This window comes from Merops nubicus, unplaced genomic scaffold (genome assembly GCF_000691845.1).
Source record: "Merops nubicus isolate BGI_N331 unplaced genomic scaffold, ASM69184v1 scaffold8601, whole genome shotgun sequence".
NCBI lineage: Eukaryota > Metazoa > Chordata > Aves > Coraciiformes > Meropidae > Merops > Merops nubicus.
In genome coordinates, this window is record NW_008587547.1 from 1 (window position 1) to 15,587 (window position 15,587).

General features: G+C 38.9%; 1 protein-coding gene across 1 annotated transcript; it reads left to right on the forward strand.

Moving 5' to 3' along the window:
- Nucleotides 1–1,373: 1,373 nt before the first annotated feature.
- On the forward strand, nucleotides 1,374–14,961 carry NMT2 (N-myristoyltransferase 2; the record flags this gene model as incomplete). The annotated part of the gene is made up of 9 exons (XM_008948949.1): nucleotides 1,374–1,509; nucleotides 4,496–4,640; nucleotides 8,277–8,395; nucleotides 8,492–8,583; nucleotides 8,690–8,806; nucleotides 9,474–9,644; nucleotides 10,767–10,875; nucleotides 14,509–14,679; nucleotides 14,794–14,961. Coding segments are annotated over 9 exons (1,228 nt in total), but the record flags the coding sequence as incomplete, so codon positions are not given.
- Between the last annotated feature and the right edge of the window lie 626 nt (nucleotides 14,962–15,587).

The following is a 15,587-nucleotide window of genomic DNA, read 5'->3' on the forward strand; positions in this document are numbered from 1 at the left end:
TCCAGCCCAGACATTCTGTGATCCTATAACGTAACTCAATGTAACTGTCAATCTTCAGGGCTTCTCAGGGTTCATCTTTCACTACAGGCTGTTTTGGAGAACAATAATGATCTCATGAAAATAAGTCTTTGTTTAGTTCTGTGTTTGATTAATCGCAGGCTTTTGGGCTCCCAACTGGATATTTTGGTGTTTTCTTGCCTATTTTATCTCTGACAAGGTATAGAAGCTAACAGTGGGCATCAGAATCTTGAAAGTGAGCATATTACAGTGAATAACGTGGCCCTTGCAAACATGTTGATCTTAATAACTTTAGTTATGTTTTGAGTTCTCTTTCTTTTGATTTGCCATTATCATACCTATTTGTTTTGTTTGGTTTTCTTTCCCTCCAGAATTAAAATAAACAATTGTTATATTGACTTTTTAATTTTCCAGTGAAATCCACCCAAGCCCCCCAAAACTCACTGTCTTGAGCTCCATTATGTACATGAGGTTTTGCTGGAAGATTAATTTATTTACGAGGATTCAGTGTTAACTGACTCATTGCCTCCTTATTTACCTTTCGTCTGAGAGCTGCCAACACCTCCCACACTTCCAAATTTTAATCTAATCTTGATTCTATATCTTGATTATTTGTCAAATTAGAAGAAAGGAGTTGCATTATCAATAGTCAGAATTTGTCAGAATCTGCAAGTGCAATGCATACGTTGTGGTTGTGCCTTTTATTTTCATTAAAGTTGACCCCTTTTTTTTTTTTTTTGCTGTTTTGAAGCACAAATATTTGCTGTTTTGAAGCACAAATATTTGGTTAGTTTTGTTTTGTCTTACTGAGCTTTAGCTGAGATTTCAGCAAGACTTTTATCACTACTTAAGTCAGAAACAAAATTCCTTGAAAATGGAACGGTTTTGTTTGGATTCTTCTCAAATTCAGATGTACCTGATGGTTGAGCATGAAGGGGAAAGAATATTGGGCCACTAATAGTTACTGAATTTCCAGGAAGGTTACTTTCCTCATTTCCTGCACTTCCCTGAGTTTCTCCAAACTACTGAATCCAGTGGTTTCCTGTTTGGGTTGGATGATGGCCTGGAGAATAGCGCTGACTGTTATACAGTGTCACAGTTTGACACAAGTGTGTCAGAGCACCTGGTTGCACTGGGGTCTGAGCATCAAACAAATTAGAAAGGACTTGCAGGATGTTTTTCATCAATGCTCTTGGTTCCCCCCTTCTTTCCTTTCCCCTGCCTTTTCTTCACATTCAAACTGCTGTTAGTTTATTTCATATTAAAATGTTGGTCTTTCCATATTTAACTTCCTCTGAATTTTAAACTCTGTGGTATTGATTTTTCTCATTGCACATTCTCTGAATCTCTGGCAGAATTCCTGGAGGGGATTTGGGAGCAAAGAAGAAGAAAAAGAAGCAGAAGAGAAAAAAGGAGAAGCCAAATTCTGGAGGCACCAAATCAGATTCTGCGTCTGACTCCCAAGAGATTAAAATTCAACAGCCTTCAAAAGTGAGAGCTTGGTTCTGTTTTAATTTGTGCTTGCTTTCTAATTTAATTTTAATTTGTGTGTTGCTTTTTGTGAAAACTAGTTTGTAGTTCTGTGTCAGCACATCAGCATTAAGCAAATGTTTACTGTCCTGACTAGAGAGAAGCAAGGTAAGATCAGGTGTTTGCAGGCTGTATGAAGTTAGCTGGAGAGTTGTCATCACCACCGTGTTGGTGTACTCTAAGAAAAGCAGGGGAGGAGGTGTTTTGTCTTCCTTTTCCAGCAGTTAGAATTCAGGCTAGTGATGGCTTCATCACGGGGAATCTTAATCTGCAGTGGTAATGCTTTTAAACAGATTTTGTGTTTGGTGAATTGCCATCAGTTCAGCCCCCAGCTAGCTGGGCTCAGTGCAGTTCCAGTACCTGGCACAGCAGAAGGATCTGGTGGCGAGCATCAGCAGCAGGAGGGAGGGTGTGCCTGCTGTGCTAGCCAGTCTGATTTGGGCAAACAAGCACCAGTGTCATCTTACATAAAATGCAGTAGTCTCTAACGTGGAGATGCAGGCTGAAGAAACTTTTTGCTGTCTGAAGGCCACTGCTGTGAAAGAAGAATGGAAAGCTACATGAGGAGATGTGCAGCCTTTGTGGACTTTGGTAGAATAGCGTGTGCTTCTGACTGCCGTGTTCTGAATGAACAGCGAACAGTACCATGTGGTGGCTTTTAACGTCGGCTTTTATCTCAAGAGGAACCTGAGCCTGTGAACTTAAGTTTATAACAGGATGATAAGGAAGTTTACGGACCATCAGGCGTGTTGAAGTAGTTATATTTGCTTTATCAGGCTAATGTGGAGAGTTACACCATTGTACTAGTAGTACTATTCATCCTGTAAGATTTGGCAAGTATATTTGGGCTGCCAAATAATTTCAGGGGAAAAAAAGTAGTGCTCTGGCTAATAAAACATACTGATAGATTTTGTGTTGTCCCTTCATATCTTCTCTGTGTCCCTCCCACTGCTTCAAGTGACCCCATTTGTCACAGGGGATGAGATGTTGCCTCTAACTCATTAAAAGAAAGCTGCTCCACTTTTGTTTTCACATGCAGGATTTTAGTCCTGAGCACTCTGCAGACTTGGACACCATTCCTCTGGTGTGAGGCATTTTGCAAGTGAGGAAGCCTGTCCTTGTTCTCAAGTGATCCTAGCTGATCCCAGGGCTGAGCTCTGAGAGGTTTGAAGGGAAAGGAGGTTCCTCCTACGTTCCTAGCCATGTTGTATTTGATACCAGAACATGAACTTTTTAATTTATGTGTGCTAGTAAGATCTTTTTAGAACATAGTATTTATTTATTTTGTTGGATTTTCTGCTTTCTTCATCTTAATGTGGGAAAAACATTAGAGACTTAAAATAAACATGCAGAATAAATGACAGCATGTTAATATTTATTTATGATTTTATAATGTACTGATAAGATATTGGAGTTTATCTAATGGCATTAGAAGTATTAGTATCAGGCCGGTGTGTAATAAATAAATTGATTTTTTTTAGCTGAGAAAAGTAATTTATGTCACTGTAATCCAGATCTAGAAATAAGGTAGGGTTTCTAGCTGCTGTAGGGTTGTTCCTAAAGTGTGTGAAAGTTAATTCACAAGCACTCAGGTGCTTAAAGCATGCTCACAGGTACAGTTTTGCAATACTTAAATAAATGAAAGAAATGGCATACAGTTCAGAGATTACAACTTTTCGTTAGAAAATGATAGCCTTGTTTTGCTATAGGCAGGGACATTTGCTTCTTCTGTGGCTGAGGATACTAAAGGCAGGTGCCCATACAAATGAAGCTTTACGTCATGATTGCGTGGATTTTATGATGTTTTTTCAACACATGAGTCCTAGAAAGAAGGTGGAATGTGGAAATACAGATCCATTGATAGTCAATTAAAAAAAAAAAAAAAAAAACCAAACACAAACTGTCTTGAAATCCCTGTGCAGAATTACTTAAAATTTTCCAATGCATTCCTTCAAATGTATTTATTACACTGCAGCCTTGGAAAACCTGAGCACAAGCATGCAGTTAGTATGTTTCAAAACAGAACTTAGAACTTGGGAGATAACAAAAGAAAAAAGTAGATGTAAAAAAAAAGAGAGAGAAGAATCCCTTTAGATGAGAAGTCTCTTATTATTATTCCTCTGTAGAGGTTAAATTCTCATTCCAGTTACGCTGACTCAGAGTGATCAAAAGTGGGGGTTTAAGAGCTCAGTTTAGGAACGCTTAACCGTAAGTTTTGTGTTTTGCAAATAACTTTTTAAAAAAGATTTTCCAGCTTTGAAATGGAAAGTTGGTTTATGTTATATCTGTCTGCTGCCATCATTTAAAATTATCTTCAGTTGTGAGTGCTGGCACCGATTGCATACAACACAATGCAGGAAGATACCTGCTATAATAATTGCAAGCTAATAGAAGACAGATACAATATAACTATTGTTCAAAACTGGATATTTGTAGCAATACAGTGTATCTAAAATACTGAACCATACTGAATTTAAATATTTTATGTGTTTAATTATGTGAATTTAAATATTTATATTTTAAAAATTGTATGTGTAAGGCACAACTTCACACATCTCTGTGTGTACTGATGATATCTTTAGATGAAAATATCTATGTCAATGTGCTTTTTGCTCTTTTAATGTCTTTTACTGGTGGGTGGCAGGGAATATAAGAAGCTTTTTATTGTGATACTGGTATCCTGCCTTAATGCTGCAGTATTTGTTAAAAATGCTCAAGTTTCATGGCTAAATGCAAGCCCTACTCAAACTATTAAGTATTTTGTGAAGTTATTTGTCTGTTGCCCACCTAACTTTATACTCTCCTACCTTTGAAGGTTATACCTAAACTAACCATGATAAGAAGTGTATGTGAAAGAACACGTAACAGTAAAATAAATGAATGTTTGTACAAATTGTTCACAGTAAACCTAGACAGTAAGCTTTCTCTTCTGTTTGTCTGTGTGCAGAATCCAGCCATTCCAATGCAGAAGCTTCAAGACATCCAGAGAGCAATGGAGCTGCTCTCTGCATGCCAAGGCCCAGCGAAGAATATTGATGAGGCTACCAAACGTAAATACCAGTTTTGGGATACGCAACCTGTACCTAAACTCAGTAAGTTTAGCTTGACCTGTGCATAAGATCTGTCTTCCTGGCCACTAAAAGATTGTGTGCCAGCTGTGTGGCATGGTCTCTATAAACTGGTGTCAAGGGCTAGGGCTGGGCTGGCCTCTAGACAAATGACAGATGCTCTGTTGTCCCTTCTCCCTTCCCAAAGGGGAAGAGAGTGGGAATAAGAGACAGACTTACAGATTGGAAAAAATCCCTAAACGAGTTTTAATGAAACAAAACCAATAAAATGAAATTTATACAAATACATACAAAGCCAGTATTGAACCCAACCCCCTGATGTCACCATCACCACTGGTGATGTGGGCAGGCACTGGGGAGGTCCCATACTGGACTCAGCTGCAGACAGGAACTGGATTCAGGAGCTGATTCCAGAGCTGGGTTCAGGAACACTTGGATTGGGATTGAAGGCCGAAGAACTGACAAAGTATCCCAGCCATTGAAGAAGAGAGCTTAACCCTTGTGATCCCTCAGCTTTATACTGAATATGACATGTATAGAATGGAATACCCCACTGGTCAGTTTAAGGTCACCAGCCCTGTCCACTCCGCCCCGCAGGTGTGACCTTTTACTTTCTTCACCCCCAACATGGCACACAAGATTTACCAGAGGCTTTGGTTTCTGTGGAAGCAACTGTAGGCAAAAGCCTTTCTGCACACCAATCCTTGGTAGTAACTCTAAACATGGAGCGTTATCACTGCTAGAAGCAGCTGCTGTCTGTAAACATCTGCTGCTAACTTCAGAAAGTGTGATTAGTTAGAATAGGCTTAGCTGAAAAGTTAAATCATTGAACAGAATTAGTTCTGTTCTACCTCAGACCAGGATAACAGGTATGAAGTTGGACTGTATGGAGTAGGGTTCCTTAATCTCTTGTGTAGTTTATGTAGAATTTTTCATTTCTCTAGGAAAGTGCTTGTCCCTTTCCACCTGCCCCAAATGAGATGTAGCAAAACATGGTGTTAGTAAAATCTCATTGTGATGTTCTGCATAAAAATGGGAAATGCTATTGAAATAGCATTCCTTTGTATATTTTAGGCCTGATCTCTTGAGCAACAGAATGTAGAGGTCTTTTCCACTTCAGGGAAAATAAGTGGTGACAAAGAGTGAATTTTGATTTTATTTATTTTTCCCTTAATTTTCTATCAATAGATAATTTGTTATCAAAGAGGTAATGACTCTCCTGCTGTAGCACTGTTTTCATGGAACTTGAAGTGGATAATGGTGCTTCTTTCAAGTGTGAGCACTTTTACTGCTGTGTGTTCATGTGCTTCCTCCACAAGGTACTCTGCCTTGAAGACATACTCTCAAAATTTGTTCTCTGTTCTTGGTATGAAGAGAGATGGTGAGGTGACCTCTCCTTGCCTTTAATTTTGTAAGGAATTTGGCAAATTACTTTTTATACTGTTCTGATCTCTGGTAACACAGTTGGTAAACCTTAATCTTCACTGTAGAAGATAGTTACTTACTCTCGCTTTTTCTGAATGGCTTTCTGAACCTTCTTCCCCCTTCATTATCTTAAAGTTAAGCAGTTATAGCTCTTCAGTGCCAGCAAAATGTGGTAACTCCCCAAGTAAAGTAGTCTCAGTGCAATAGCTGTCATTGATCTGTAGGTTTCTCTCCCTAGTACTGTGGACTGGCATAGAATAAGCAGAAATAAGGTAGAGTCTAAACCACGGGAGCACTCTGGTCTGTCCCTCTTCACAGGGCAGCATTTCACATGAATCCATTTCTGTAGCCTAATCCACAGTGACCTCATTTCTCCCTGACTTCCTTGCATAGAGATGTCCAGAGCAGAGTCCCTGGATGCAGTGTTTTCCACTGGGTTGGACTGACCTGCCCTGGCTCTTCTCCATACAAACTCTATTCAGATACTAATACAGATACTGTAAACTAATCATAGTAATCCTGCCTAGGTGGAAGAAGAGCGCAGCTGAAATTAGTTGAGGCATAAATCAAAAAATACTCTGGTCATAACAAAGGCTTTTCAGAACTAGTTCAGGTGTCTGTGCAGCAGTTCCAGGCCAACTAAGCCGGTGAAGGGCCTAGAGCACAAGTCTTACAGGGACCAGCTGAGAGAGGAGACTTTATTGCTTTCTACAACTGCCTGAGAGGAGGTTGGAGTGAGTGGGGGTCTGTTCTCCCAAGCAAACTCAAACGCAATGATTCTTCCCCTTCTGAGACAGATGAACTCCATCTGTCACCCACAGCCCCCAGGCATCATGAAGCTCCCTATGTTTGTAGAACCCAAAGTTCTGTCAGTGGCAGCAGCCTCTTGGCCACATGTTAATCAGGTGGGTCTTCCTTCCTCCTTCAGTATTCTTCCCTGGCACTGAGGGGATTGAGGAGAACACCACCTGGGCCCCTGACCCTTCAAGCCATCTCCCCAGGGCCTTGAAGTCTTTTTTTCAGGTTTCTGGTTGTAACCTCGTCGTTACCAAGCTGGATAGCCAGCAGGGGGTAGTAGTTCAATGGCCATACTAGACGACAGTTTCCTAGCAATATTCCTGACCCTGGCCCCAGGGAGGCAGCAGACTCCCCTATGGAGTGGATCTGGCTGGCATGTGGGGCCCTCAGTTCCTCTCAGAAGGGAGTCACCAAGTACAATTACCCTCCTTTTTTTTTTTCTTATTAGAGCCAGTCCCAATGCATGAGGGAGACCTACTTAAATTGGGTGACTTACCTGATGAACCTTCATCTCCACTGTCATTTGTTTGTTCCTCAGTTCCCAGAGCCTCATACCTGTAGTGCAGAGGCAGCCGGGAAGGGGAGGTCGGTCGGTAGGGGGTTCACCCACCTCGCTGAGCAGGGACCTGCTTCCGTTCTCCCTCGTTTCTTAGGGGTGGAGTCACCATCCCTGGACGTGTTTAAAAGACATTTAGGTGTGCTGCTGAGGGACATGATTTAAGTGGTGGACTTGGCTGTGCTGTGTTAATGGTTTGGACTTGAATGAACTTGAGGGTCTTTTCCAAAATAAATGATTCTCTGATTCTATGGTTTGGCAGATGCTGCTGCATAGAAGGGGAACAGCTTCTGCTTGTAGCTATATGCTGGGGACCAGAGTTGTAAATGAAGGGAGGGGAAAGCATGCTTTCATGCAGGACTTCAGCAATGAGTTTTACATTTCACCAGCATCCCTTAAATGCCCTGGCCTTGCCACACCACTTACTCCTGAGTAATCCTGTTGAGTTCAGGTCCATTCAAGTTAGTGGTAAACAGAATTCAAGCCATAGCTTGTTAGGTGTGAGTACAACACATTTCTGATGATAATACTGTGGATCTTGTGGCTATCTAAACGCTGTGGATAGCGCTGATAAACTGCTGTGCTGTGCTATGTAACGCTAGGTATCAGCTGAGGTAGAGTACTTCTGTGCATATCTGTAGATACCCTGATGACATAGTCATTAGTCTGAGATCATAGTCTTTAGAGAATGAGGAGTAGTATAAGCTAATAATACTAATATTTTTTCATAATTTTTTAAAAGCTTCATGTTTCTATCACATAATTCTGAGAAAATATGTGATGTGAGTTAAATGCAGTTTGGAAAACTCTAAGGAAAGCTAGCATGTAACTGGTTTGTTTTTTTTGTTTTGTTTTTCTTTTTCCTGCTGTGCTCTGAAAAGATGAAGTTATAACTTCACATGGTGCAATTGAACCAGATAAGGACAATGTCCGCCTAGAGCCATATTCTTTGCCACAGGGTTTTATGTGGGACACATTGGATCTTAGCAATGCTGAAGTTGTAAGTAAAGCAATTTTTTTATATATCTAAAATCACTGAAGTTTATTGTGATTGATGTGTGTGGATAAATCTTTGGAATTTTGTGTGTGTTTTCAGCTGAAGGAGTTATACACACTGTTAAATGAAAATTATGTAGAAGATGATGATAATATGTTTAGATTTGATTATTCACCTGAATTTCTCCTGTGGTGAGTAGCAAGTTCCACATTCTGCTCTGGATAGGGTGCAAAGAAGAGTGGTTTTGTTACATCTTCTTAGGCAGTGATCTGTAATTATTTCTGTCCTCAATTCTAGGGCACTACGTCCTCCGGGCTGGTTGCCCCAATGGCACTGTGGGGTTAGAGTGTCTTCAAATAAAAAACTGGTAGGATTCATAAGTGCCATCCCTGCAAGTATTCGTATTTATGACAGGTAAAATGCACCACTTTTTATTTGTGAAAGGATAACACCATGAACCAAATCTTAAACTAGTATCCATTGCCATAGAGAACTTAAAAAGGGAGAAGGAGGCTCATTGCCTATAAAGAGTCAGAAGAATCACGTGTGTGTAGCAGAGACTCTTTTTTTTTCCACTTTTCCTCCTCTCCCCTCTACAGCGAAGCTTGTGGGCTCCTTACAATGAAGATCAGTAATACATATTTAAGGATCTTTCATATTGAGGGACGATACAGATAATGACATAAGTTTTCTGACCCTACTGGGAAGTATTTGAAGGATAGTCAGTCAGCTGGACTTCCTTGGCCAGGTCTTCATACACTGCTAATCATGAAGTGTTACCGATAACTCATAGCATGTGCTTGGATGCCATTCTGCATCTTAAAGTAAGGCAATTGATCTCGATAGAGCTCTGAAAAAGAGTGTTGCAAACACCTTAAACAGAGTTTGCATGTTTCACAATTTGCCATTGCAGTCACGGTATCATAGATGAGTATTTGTTGCAGGTGTCCTTTGTCACAGGCCAATTTATTTTTACCTCAAATTCTTCTGTCACAGCATGGAAAACTATGATGATGCAAATGAAAATATGCAATGTGCAACTTTTTTTTTTTAACTTTTCCATTATTTAATATCCTTTCAGTGTGAAGAAAATGGTAGAAATCAATTTTCTGTGTGTCCATAAGAAATTGAGATCTAAACGGGTAGCACCTGTACTGATTCGGGAAATAACCAGAAGAGTAAACCTGGAAGGAATTTTTCAGGCTGTTTACACTGCTGGGGTGGTGCTCCCCAAACCTGTGGCCACTTGCAGGTAACCTAGGTGATGTTCATAATAATATCAGTTACTATAGCAGTTATTTTAAAGACCGCTTTGTGTAATTGGCTAGAAACAGTAAAAGCATAAAATTCAAAGAAATTAAATGCTGTGGCCTTGACTGACCTGAAGGCCTGAGTGTTTGTCAGGGTGGGTTTTTTTTTTGGTTGGTTTAGGTTTTTTTCTTCCCTCCCAGTGCCTTGGATTAAACAGCTTCTCAGCCTAAAATCTAATTCTGAGGTTTTTTATTATACTTTGAACAGACTAATAAATGTTTCTGTTGACCACCTGGTGGAAGCCCTGCTAGCAATGTCAGCATTGCATACCTGTGTTTTTCAAGTGGCCTGTTTCCCTGCTGGTACACTTTGCTGTTGACCTCGTTGCTTGCCATAGATGGCAGAGCATTTCTGGGAATTGTATGGTTTGGATTTTTAAACACTTTAGTCTTTCCTGGAGAAAGGAGGACTTGATCTGCATTTGATGAAGATGGGAAAACTATCACATGGGAAGAGTTGTATATAATCAAGTACAATATCATTTGCTTGGAATGGATTTTATTTCTACTGGGAATAGTCCCATTCCATCAGTATTCAGCTGTCTATTCTTCTGGAAGACAGGGTTCTTTTTGATTTGAAACTGTGTTTGTACCTATCACCACAAAAGATCCTCTTAAGTTTTTGTAAGGAAGGATGGCAAGAAAAAAAAAAAAGCTATGCTGTGTTAAAGTAAGTAGGAAAAGTAGGAAGAGGACATCTCCTTCAACAAACAGCTTAGACATGAGCAGAGGGTCCTGTCTGTATAAGAAAATAAATGTTACCATGTAAATATGGTGACATTGTCAGGGCTGTTGGCAAGTACTCAAATATTTAGCCCTGTGAGCACTGATTCTGTAATAAAAAGAATCTTGCTTAGATTCAACATATGGTGATAGCAGGATAAAGCTATTACTTGGATATAGCTTTTCCTTCTATTCTATTGCTCAAGCTTCTTACAGACATAGTACAGACTTACAAACAAATTTGGAGAGAAGGAGCAACATGAGAAAATAGGGAAATAGATGCAAGTAAAGCTGACACTTAAAATATTATTATTTAATCTCATTATTAATTTTATTTACAGGTATTGGCATAGATCACTGAATCCCAGAAAATTGGTGGAGGTTAAATTTTCACATTTGAGTAGAAACATGACTCTACAAAGAACAATGAAGCTCTACAGACTTCCTGATGTAAGCAGTATAATTTCTAGAGAATCCCCACAGTTATTTTGAGGCCCAAAATAACCTTCCATCTGTCTCTGACAGCACAGGCTTTTCTGCGGAAAGGCAGTGCGTGCAGGACATTAAAAAAAAAAAAAATCACTGGCTGATGAAAAACACCTTAAGGGCTATACTAAACAGAAGAGACTGTTGCTGGAAATGTAGATCTGTATGTGGAGAAAATGCAAATTTTGACCTAAAAGCCTTAAACAAAGAAAGAAAAAACCAGCAGCCTTGACTTCATAAACATGGGATTGAGTTGAAGATGCAGAAGACTATTCTCGGTATGATTAATCCCATACAAGATAACTGGAACAGAAAGTTAACAGGTCATGTCTTTAAATTCTCAGAGAAGTCCATCAGAAAGCTGAGTACAGTGGTGTTATTGCTTCTGCTGTAATTCACATCTTTTTCTGTTCTGTCAGAGAATATTGTTCTTCTGCCATGAGCAGGCTGAGCAAAAGCCACCTCAGTATGTTGTGCTACTGTTTATTTGCATGGTCTAGCAATCACAACAAAAAAAAAGATGTTCTGGCATAGATAGGTTGGTTAACACTTTCTCATGTTTGCAGCTGATAGGCTGGCAAAAAGCCTTAGAATGCATTTCCGTGACAGGACAAATCACTGTAAGCAGTCTGAGTTGTACTATTTTAAAAAATCTCATTGCTGTAATTAATAGGCTATATAAGCTACTCTGAAGTATCTGATTGAAAATAGTTTCTTTGCGTGTAAAAGCTGCTTTTCTATTTAGAGGGATTGCACTATATCCTTTTCATGTACCATATCAGCAGGTCTTTTTTTATTTAAACAAACCCTCCCAGTTGGTTAAAAAAAAAAGAGTAAATCTTTTTTCCTCACTTGTAGTACTTTGTAATGATTTACTTGATTTTGGAGAGTTGCGCCTGTGGGTTATATTTACCTTGATGCTGCAGGTTCTCTTACTTCTTATATATTTGAGCAATACTCTAGGCTCTCCTCAGTATAAAGCACGTGCCATGGCTTTATCTGCGCTCCGTTTCCTGTCGTGCTGCCTGTGCTGCATGTTCTCCCTTCTGTGCAGGGCAGCAGTTCTCTGAGCTTAAGAATTAATAACCAAATTAATTAGGTTTTAATCTTGGAGAGCTAAATATAGCTTCCATCAAATCCTGAAGACATTTTTAATAGTCTAAAAAACATGCAGTAGACAATTTCAAATACAGGTTTTGGTGGCAACTCTAGTGCTGTCTCTCATGGTAACAATGCAGGAAAAGAATAGTTTAAAGAATAAGGGTCTTAGTTACAGTACAAAGTGTAACTACAGAGAATCACCAGAAATGACAGCAGTTATACCTTGATCATCTTCCTTTATCATAAACCCCAGATTTCAACAGAAGAGTAGATTATGGAAAACAAAGAATACATCATATCTCATTCATAAAATGTGGCTTAAGGCAAACGTACTGTCCAGAGATGTGCAAATAGAAAACAGGTGCTTTGAAAATCAACTTTTAAAACTAAGTAATGTAGGAGTCCATAATCCTCAGCTGCTTATCTATTTTTAAATTGGACTTGGGAGCTTCTTCCATGGAAAATAAAAACGGAACTTTTGTGCTAATATTTTCTCTTTAGGTTTGGTGCTTTGGGGTTTTTTTTGATTTTTTTTTTTTTTTCCTAAGAAAGGGTTTAAGTGCTGTTGAGGATCTTTATCCTCAGTTTCAAGCTTTTATCATAAACTACTGTCACACAGATTTGTTCACATGGGCCACACTGTTCTGTCCCTCAGCACCAAACACTGTTTCTTGTATTTTAATCTTTTTTACTGTCCTTGGAATAACATTGCCTCTGGGAGCTCATCTCCCTTGAAGAGGAATTAATAATTTGTAATCACTTGAACAGTCTGAATTAAAAAAGGTTTTCAGAATTAATAAATACTGTAATTAATAAATACCACCCTCACTGAAGGCTCGTTTGTGCATGTACCTATAGATTGAGGAAAAGAAACCTTTATCTTTTTGTGTGTTTAATCTCTTGAGCAAAGAGTTTCCTGAAAAAACATAAATTTTGGCTGTTTAAAATAAGGACAGAAGCGTGTTTGTGTGCATATGTCTTTTCCTGACTGATTGAGATCCTGAGCCAGGGCACTTGCATGGATATTGCCCAGTGCAGCTTGGTATGTGGAGCAAAGAAACAAATTTTAGCCCAGTTCTGCATCACTTCCCTCATTTCTGGGCCATTCTGAGCATTGCTGTGGGATAAAGATGTTTCCAGCCCAACTGCTTTTCCTCCTATCCTAGTCCAGTGTTTGGCTTCAGAAAAGGGACAAAGTTTTGAAGGGAGCCAAAATTAACCTTTCATATTGTAGTTCATAAGGAGGTTATGAATGAAATGGGGCATAGGAAGTGTCATGTTAATGAATCAGGTGAATGCCCTTATGGATTCAGGTCATTTACAAACCTGATGACCTGCTGTTGTGGAGGCAGACCATAGTCCCAGGCTGCTCAGGAGAGCAGGAAAACAGAACTGTTACAGACAGGTCAGAGCTGTGCCAAAATGTGCCTCGATTTTTCCTTCTGGCTGCTGACTCCCAGAGTGTGCGAATAAAGACCCACCCCAGAATAACACCATTTGGGCAGAGCGGTATCAGAGGCACCAGCTCCAGGCCTTCAGTAATCAAGTCTATGACAGTTGACTTTGCTGTGATTAATGTGATATGTGCCCAAGTATGTAGCTCACAGATGAAGCAGGATAAATAAGCTCTGAAGAGAACAAGCCTTAACCTCACTAAAAGGAAACATTTAGAAAAGGTGAAAGCTGAGGAGAAAACTTAAATCATCTTTGCTTGTTTAGATATTAGTTACATAGTACTGGACAGCATTTTTTTTTCCTCTTCTGAGGTTCAAATTCAAATAAATAGCTATTTGTTAAAATACTGTAGGTTTTTAATTTCAGGCAGCTGTAAGTCATGAGAAGCTTTCTTCTTAACAGAACACCAGTTGTGCCTGTATAGAAACTTGAGTTAGCAGGGAAGTTTGCAAGTGTTAAGAGTAGGTGAAATTTTTTATTGAATAATTTCTAATTATACTTTATCAGCTGACTTTTTATAGCCAAGTTTATAGCTGAACTGTAATTTTAATAAGTTTGAATCACAAGCATTAATGTCTTTGGGTTAACTTCTGATATGCAAGTTGCTTTATGTTTTGTTTCTGTGTCTGGGCAGTTTAGAAGAAGGTAAGTAAAGACTGACCTAAAAAAAAAAAAAAAAAAAATTAAGATTAGCTTTGAAGATATGTGATTTAGAAGTTGATACTTTCAAAAGTTAAACTGTCAAATAAAAATTCTGGGGAAAATAAGTTGTTCCAGTAATGAAATATAAAGATTGAAGTGCCCTCAACTATCTCAGTAATTAGAAGAAAGGGAGTTCTGATTGAAAGCCATTTGTAAAATAGCATAATGAATTAGGTGGCTGGGATAAAGTAGGCTAATAATGAATGCATTAGAGCAAGTGGACTGACTCTGCAACCTACTTTCAACCTTTGCTGTGTGTGCAGTTTTCCTTTCAACATCCTAACATTTCTTTTTTTTTTTTTTTTTTCAAAAATAGGGTGAGGTGTTTTTTACAATAAGGCCACAAAGACTTCAGGCTTGAGACCAATGGAACAAAGAGATACTAAAGCAGTACAAGAATTAATCAATACTTACTTGAAACAGTTTAATCTTGCTCCTGTGATGGAAGAAGAAGAGGTAGCCCACTGGTTCCTGCCTCGGGATCATATTATTGATACTTATGTAGTAGAGGTAAATCATTCCCGAACTACTTCATGAATGTGTATGTGAATGCCACCTAGAAAAATTCATATCAGCAAAAAGTTTTTCAAGTATTTTTTTTAATTTACTTTTTTTATTTTGTAGGGCTCAAGTGGTATTTTAACAGACTTCCTGAGTTTTTACACGTTACCTTCAACAGTCATGCACCATCCTGTTCATAAAAGTCTCAAAGCTGCCTATTCCTTTTACAATATTCATACAGAGACCCCCCTCTTGGACTTAATGAATGATGCACTCATTATAGCTAAGTTGGTAAGTTGGGGGGGGAAGGCCTGGGATGTTCTGCTTCTTACACAAAATTATACTTGGGAGTGGTGACAAGTAAGAACTGGCAGCAATTTATCCATGCCATTGCATTCTAGTTTCTTCTGCTGTCTATAGCACAGAGTGCAGTTGATGGCATGTATACTACATGTGTATTAAAACGTAATCCACTATGCTTGTTTTTCCTTTTTACATTGAGTGACACTAGGGAATGACAAGCGTATGGAGATCAAGTGTTTGCAATTACTTGCCCAGTGTAAACATCCAGGAGCACAGTGCTGATCGTATTCGCTAAGTTCCAGAAGAGTGCAGAGTACCACTAAAATAGTTTCCCTTGGAAATCAGCTAATAAGTTTTATTAAATTATTTTTGTTGTTGTTTATTTGAACTGTGTTTTATTTCACAAAATGTAAAAGTTTATTGTGTGAGCTTTGCCATTTTAACTTGTTAGTAACTGCTGCCCTACAGCAGCTATGTAAATGTTATGTTTTAGATTTTAAGCACAACTTCATACGTGGAATTTCACTGATGGGTGGTTTAACTGAATGGAAGGGAAGAGACTACAAATGAAGTTTTTAAACGTAAGAGATCATAGAATCATAGAGGTTGGAAGG